This window comes from Dipodomys ordii, unplaced genomic scaffold (genome assembly GCF_000151885.1).
Source record: "Dipodomys ordii isolate 6190 unplaced genomic scaffold, Dord_2.0 Scaffold107, whole genome shotgun sequence".
Lineage (NCBI taxonomy): Eukaryota > Metazoa > Chordata > Mammalia > Rodentia > Heteromyidae > Dipodomys > Dipodomys ordii.
In genome coordinates this window covers 4,098,816-4,105,776 of record NW_012267323.1, presented here as the reverse complement: position 1 = coordinate 4,105,776, position 6,961 = coordinate 4,098,816, and the positions used below count along the sequence as shown (strand labels likewise).

The following is a 6,961-nucleotide window of genomic DNA, read 5'->3' as shown; positions in this document are numbered from 1 at the left end:
CGGAAGTGGCGCTGTAGCTCAAGTGGTAGAGCGCTCGCCTTGAGCTGAAGAGCTGAGGGACAGCGCCCAGGCCCAGAGTTCAAGCCCCACGACCGACCAAAAAAAAAAGTGCAATGGATGAAAAAGGGTCAGGAAGACAGAAATATTGAAAAGAGAAAGAGAGAGACACTGAGAAAGAGGTCAGGGGTAAAGAAGAGAAGAGAGAGATCTATGAGATGGAGGCAGAAACAAAGGAAAAGGTAATAGGAGATAGAAACTACCCCCAGGACTGAGGGTGTGGCTCAGTGGTACAGTGCTTACCTAGCATGCATGAAGCCCCGGGTTCCATTCCTCAGTACCATATCAACAGAAAAAAAGCCAGAAGTAGTGCTGTGGCTCAAGTGGTAGAGCACTAGCCTTGAGGCAAAGAAGCTCAGGGACAGTGCCCAGGTCCTGAGTTCGGACTGGCAAAACAAAACAAAACAAAAAACTACCCCTAAAGACAGATGGAATGATGGAAATAAACATTCAGAGACAAGTCAAGCATGGTGGCGTACACCTTGTAAGGCTGAGGTAGGAAGATTTGAAGTTAGAGGCCAGCCTACGCTATAGAGCGAGTTCTAGGGGCTGGCCTCCGAAACTCACAAGACCTTAATCTAAAAACAAAGGAACAAATATGTAACGAAAAAGAAAAAACAGATTTGGAGACTGAGAAAGAGGAAAAACCCAGAGGGACAAAACAGACACTACTCTTAGCAAGAGATCTTGCAACTTCTCCAGCAAGAAGGGCAGGATCAGGGACCTTTGAAGCACTCCAGAACCTGCTGAGCCCAGAGATCTCCACGCACCCAGACCCCTGGCCAATCCAACCCCAAGACTCCATCCCCACCCCACCCCAATCCTACCGCTTCTGGAGTCCTCTGGAGATACTTTAGGGCCGCTTGGGGCCAGGGCCGGGCAATGTTCTCTGACCCTCTACCCGGCTATTTATCTCCCCTAATGCCCCCTAGAGTGGGAGCTGGGTCTGTTTCTTGGCATGAGGCAGCACCCCCTTTTCACCTGTGACTCATCCTCTCCCGGGGGGGTATGACGTCACAGCTACCACCAGGGACCAGGGACTGAGGGTATCAGACAGGATCAGGACTAGGCAGCAACCCTCTGTACTCATGTGAGATCGTACCCACCCCTCCCCAGGGAATAACCTGCCCTCCCCCAAGCCCCGATCTCCCCTCAAGAAGTCACAACCAGGGCCTTTTAATACAGCAGCTTTAATACCCGCCCCCCCCCAAATCAGCACCATAACATCACAGGCTTGGGTCAGGCAGAGTCACATCCGTTCACTGCCCACAGCCCCTCCCTCCAGCCCCCCACAAGGAGTCATCTGTCATGGAGGCAGGAGCCACAATAGGGGTTTGTCCATTCTGGGGGGAAGGCTAGACCCGCAGGACACACACGCACTTGCTCATGTGCATGTGGGTCTCTAGCACCAAGTGGAAGACAGCAGAGCCCTGTTGAGCCCTGATGTCTCCAGGGGACGCTGACCGTCACCATCATCACCATCATCACCATCATCATTATCATCTGGGCCTCAGCTTTAGGCAGCACCTGAGTGGGGGAAGGTGGGGAAAATGGTTTTCAACCTTCCAACTCAATGTGTAAGCAAAGCTGGGCGCCAGTGGCTCATGCCTTCCAATCCTCCCTACATAGGAGGCTGGGATGGGCGGATTGTAGTTTGAAGTCAGCCACAGCAGACAAATCCATGAGCCTTCGCTCCAACAACCAGCAAAAATCCTGAAGCAGAACTATGGCTCAAGGAGTAGAACATCAACTTGGAGGGAAAAAAGGACAGAACCCAGGGCCTGAGTTTAAAACCCAGGACCACCAGGTGTCAGTGGCTCACACACCCGTGATCCTAGCTACTGATCACCCGAACACCAGAAGTGGCTCTAAGTGGTAAAGAGCTAGCATTGAGCAAAAAGAGCTCAGAGACAGTGCCCAGGCCCTGAGTTTAAGCCCTACTACAGACGAAACAAAAAACAAAAAAAAGACAGTAATGAAGTGCATGCATGCATGTGTGTGTGCATGCATGTGTGCACATACACACACACACACTTCAAAAATAAAAAGCCAGCCAAAAGGGAGAGAAATTCTGACATAGAAGTCTCATACAAGGGCTGGGAAGGTGGCTCAGTGGTAGAGTGCTTGTCTTGCATGCATGAGGCCCCGGGTTTGATTCCTTAGCACCACATAAGCAGAAAAATCCAGAAGTGGTGTTGTGACTCTAGTGGTAGAGTGCTAGCCCTGAGCTGAAGAGCTGAGGGACAGCGCCCAGGTCCAGAGTTCAGGCCCCACAACCGACAGAAAAAGAAAAGAAAGAAAGAAAGAAAGAGAAAGAAAGAAAAAAAAGAAGTCTCATACAAAGGGAACATGGCAGTTGCTTATCAAGCATGAGGTCCTAAGTCCAAGTTCTAATACTGCCAAATACCCCAAACAAAACAAAATAAATAAATAAAAAGGAATATGGAAAGAGACCATGCCGGAAACACTATAACTGAGGCATTTTATCTGGTCAGTTGGGTTTCAACCCTGGGTGCTGTCCCTTAGCTTTTGCACTCAAGACTGGTACTCTAGGGTTGGGAAGTGGCTTAGTGGTAGAGTGCTTGCCTAACACGCATGAAGCCCTGGGTTCGATTCTTTAGTACCACATAAGTATAAAAAGCTGGAAGTGGCACTGTGGTTCAAATGGTTGAGTGCTAGCCTTGAGCAAAAGAAGCTGAGGGACAGTGCCCAGGCCCTGTGTTCAAGCCCCAGGACTGGCAAAAGCTAAATAAATAAATAAAATTTAAAAAAAAAACAGCACTCTATTTGAGCCACAGCTCCACCTCTGGCTTTTTGGTTGTTATTTGGAGCTAAGAGTCTCATGGACCTTCCTTCCCAGTTGAGATCCTTAGATCTCATCCTCTGGAGTAGCTAGGATCACAGGTGTGAGTCACTGGTGCCTGGCTTGTATCCAGTTCTTTGATTCTGTGTGATCTGGAGTTCTCCTATCTGAGAGCAAGCCCCCTGATGAAGTAGAGCCAGGTTCCTACCTGTTCTCTGGCCCTGGATCCCCCGTGGTGGGCAACGGCGCTCACAGGCCTCACGGGTCCCAAAACGGTTGGCATTCCCTTCGCAACCGCCGTAGACAAAGGGGTGACAAGCTGTGCCACCTGGCACGGCTCGATGGTACCAGCGGAGGGTATAGGCTGTACACGAGCCCTCGTCCAGGGGCAGGGAGCAGGGGTCTGGGAATAATGGAGATCAGATGGGCAGGAACCATGGGACTCACAGAGACCTGGGGGTCCGTGAGAGGTCAGGGCTGACCTGCACCCCGTGCCCCTCTCTGCCCAGCCCTTGTCCTCACCATCGTCATCCCAAGGGACTTCAGGATCCTGGTAGTCTTCTACAGAATATTCAGAGTAGTCAGAGAGTTCGTCGTCTTCAGGGGGCACCTGGCCTGTAAGTGGGGTGCATCGTGCTGTCATCCTCACCCCCGCCCCACCCAGGGCAGGATGGACGGCTCTGATCACTCCACACGTGTGAGCCCTAAGTACAAGGTGTGCGCTCTGCACTCAGGCCTGCTCATCCTCACCTTCGTCCTCTACGTGAGAGACCCGGAGCACAGGTACCCGGTGGAGTTGGGGACCAGCCGTGTCTGCGGCATAACCAGACAGGGGTCCTGTAGCGCAGAGTAAGAGATGATACGTGGGGTCACCACGGATGGCTACTCACTCCAACCCGGGCACACCCTCCCCACCCCTCCCCCAACCCAGGTGACAGATAGGGCCGAGCCTAGGGTGAAGAAAGTTCTGGGCCCAGAAAACTACTCACGTGATCCAGATGCAATAAACTGGCCCTGGCAGGCTGGAGTGGAAGAGGAGGAAAGAGAGAGCAACAATGAGGGAGAGACCAAGAGGAATGAGGAGCCAGGTGCCAGTGGCTCACGCCTGTCATTTTGGCTACTCAGGAGGCTGAGATCTGAGGATCGTGGTCTGAAGGCAGCCTGGGTCCTAGGGAAAGTCTACGAGACTCTTATCTCCAAGGAACCACCAAAAAAGCTAGAAGTGGAGATGTGGCTCAAGTGGTAGAGTACCAGCCTTGAGTGAAAAAGCTCAGGGATAGCGCCCAATACTGGCACGGAGAAAGACAGAGACAGAGATGCGTAGAGACAGAGACTGATGGGTGCAGGTGAAATATAAAGAGACAGGGCTGGGAATGTGGCTTAGTGGTAGAGTGCTTGCCCAGCATGCAAGAAGCCCTGGGTTCCACTCCTTAGGACCACATAAGCAGAAAAAGCTGGAAGTGGCGCCATGGCTCTCAAGTACTGGATTGCTAGCCTTGACAAAAGAAGCTCAGGGACAGTGCCTGGACCCTGAGTTTAAGCCCCAGGACTGGCAAAAAGAAAGAGAAAGAGAGGGCAGAGAGAAAGAGAAAGAGAGAGAGAGAGAGAGAGAGAGAGGGAAGAGAGAGAGAGAGGAAGAAGAAAAAATATACAGAGACAACAGGAGAGAAAGTAATAGAAAAAAAATAAGACCAGAACAGGGAGAGAGGGAGGGAAGGAAGAGAGGAAGAAAATCAGAGAAGCAATGGAAATAAGAAGTTGGAAGCCAGGCGCCGATGGCTCACGCCTGTCATCCTAGCTACTCAGGAGGCTGAGATATAAGGATCACAGTTCAAAGCCTGGGCTGGCAGGAAAGTCCAATGAACCACCAGAAAACCAGATGAGGAGCTGTGGCTCAAGGTGGTAGAGCATTAGCCTTGAGAACAAAAGCTCAGGGACAGCGCCCAAGCCCTGAGTTCAAGCTCCATGACTGATTTAAAAAAAAAGTTGGGGGCACAGCTTCATGCCCTCCTCCACCACACACACACACACACACACACACACACACACACACACACACTCGTAGAGTCATCCTGAACATCTGGATCCATCCACAGCCCCCAACATCTGCCTATGTGTCTCCTTCCCTGAGGAACTTTCCGTCCGCTCGTCTGTTCTACAACTTGGACATCTTGTAAAGCATCTGCACTTGTCTCCTCAACTCTGATTCTCCGTAAGTTCTGTAGGTCTATAGCTAGGTGTGCTGGGATGAAGAAGGGGATAGAACCCAAGAGACACCCCCCTTCCCCCTTTCCTTCCTCCCCCAACCCACTCACCACAATGCTGACTCATCTCCTGACGCACAAAGCCCCGGATGTCATCCTCCTGGGAACACAAGACCACGAGGATCACTGAGAATCCATGAGTCATGGAAGTGACACAGGACACATACAAACGCGGATCAAGGACAGACCCCACCACATCAAGCCAGGACCCTGGGGGGTCAAGGCAAGGGATGTGGGCTCAGGGCTTCAACCCACCCAGACCCAAACTCACCGTCAGTGCGGCCTCTCCCTTCTCGCCACGGGGCCCAGTGGGTCCTGGCCGTCCCTATGGGCAAAAAATAGGACTTCAGGTCTCGCCGACACCGGAGGTCAGCTGCATTTAACTGCAAGCACGGGAATTCCCACTCACCTGCTCCCCTCTCTCACCGGGGGTCCCAGGAGCTCCAGGGGACCCCATCACACTCTCCCCAGGGGGCCCTCGCTCACCCTGTCAGTCACAAAAGGGATCAAGTGAATAGGGGGAGGGATGGTGAAGATCAGAGGTCAGAAAAGTTGGGGGGGGGGTCACAGCTTAAGGAGTTGGGGGGGGGCTGGGGGTATAAGTCCAGGAGTTAGATGGGTATAGGGGGTGGGAGGAAGGCTTAGGTATAGCTCAGTAGGGGATATGTGAGCATGGCATATGTGAGATGAGACACTGCATTTAATTCTCAGCTCAGGAAGGAAGGGTGGGAGGGAGGGGGGAGGAAGGGAAGGAAGGGAAGGGAAGAAGGAATGAAGGAAGACAGCAGGGTGGTTTAGGGGTCAGGACTCAGAGTTGGGGACTCTTACCTTCTGGCCCTGAAGTCCTTCGGGCCCTTTGGGACCAACACTCCCAGGGGGCCCTGGGGGACCACTAGAACCATCACTGCCTTTGGGTCCTGGGAAACCCCCAATTCCTGGGGGGCCCTGGGAAGAGACAGGACAGAGGCAGTGAGCAGAGTCTTCCACAAAGACGAACCCACTCCCGAAGAGCATGTTCTCCTCAACTCATCAAACCTTGACCTTAACTTACCCGCTCCCCTTTTTCGCCCTGGTCACCTTTGGGGCCCAGTTGCCCATCAAAGCCTCGGTCACCCTGGGAACAAAGAAGCCCGAGAGACACCCTGACTTCCTTCAGCTCCTATACCTCTTTGAACATCCAAGAGACCCCCACAGATTATGATCCAGTGATACCACACCCCACTATAACCCCTCTGCTCTGTTGTCTACATGCCCCCCCTTCTCCTTCCCTTTTTTTTTTTTTGGTCAGTTGTAGGGCTTGAACTCATGGCCTGGGCACTGTCCCTGAGCTCTTTTGCTCAAGGCTAGCACTCTACCACTTGAGCCACAGTGCCACTTCCAGTTTTTGAGTGGTTCATTGGAGATAAGAGTCTCATGGGCACTTTTCTGCCCAGGCTGACTTAGAACTGCAGTCTTTAGATCTCAGACCCCTGAGTAGCTAGGATTACAGGCGGGAGCTGCCAGTGCCCGGCAACCCCCTGCTCTGATGCCTGTAAGACCTGTTCCCCTCCTTCCACGCTTCCACCCCCATTCTCCACTGTGATTCACCCTTGCCTGGAACCTCCAGACCAGCCACACACCATACCAGTCCCAGCCCCGCCTCCCTTGACCCTAAACCTTCACCACCCCATTGTGTCTTCCCTGCCCCCTCCCAAGCTCCCACCATGTCCTCTCTTAAGAGACCCTACCTTGGGACCCATCAAGCCTTCCTTGCCAGGAGCCCCGGATTGGCCTGGCACACCAGGCTCCCCCTGGAGAAAAAGAGAACATGAACTTAAGCCTGACTCACCTGCCCTCC

General features: G+C 52.8%; 1 protein-coding gene across 1 annotated transcript in view; it reads right to left on the bottom strand.

Moving 5' to 3' along the window:
• Window positions 1–1,269: 1,269 nt before the first annotated feature.
• Col7a1 (collagen, type VII, alpha 1) overlaps window positions 1,270–6,961 on the bottom strand; it is a 50,678-nt gene continuing 44,986 nt past the window's right edge. Inside the window, exons 108-118 of the mRNA XM_013028239.1 lie at window positions 6,852–6,914; window positions 6,176–6,238; window positions 5,953–6,069; window positions 5,534–5,611; window positions 5,396–5,449; window positions 5,176–5,224; window positions 3,850–3,882; window positions 3,611–3,697; window positions 3,383–3,475; window positions 3,069–3,263; window positions 1,270–1,584 (exon numbers count right to left, since the gene is read on the bottom strand). Of these exons, the coding sequence (XP_012883693.1) occupies window positions 1,574–1,584; window positions 3,069–3,263; window positions 3,383–3,475; window positions 3,611–3,697; window positions 3,850–3,882; window positions 5,176–5,224; window positions 5,396–5,449; window positions 5,534–5,611; window positions 5,953–6,069; window positions 6,176–6,238; window positions 6,852–6,914 (843 nt within the window). The 3' untranslated portion in view covers window positions 1,270–1,573. The remainder of the gene's footprint in view (window positions 1,585–3,068; window positions 3,264–3,382; window positions 3,476–3,610; window positions 3,698–3,849; window positions 3,883–5,175; window positions 5,225–5,395; window positions 5,450–5,533; window positions 5,612–5,952; window positions 6,070–6,175; window positions 6,239–6,851; window positions 6,915–6,961) is intronic.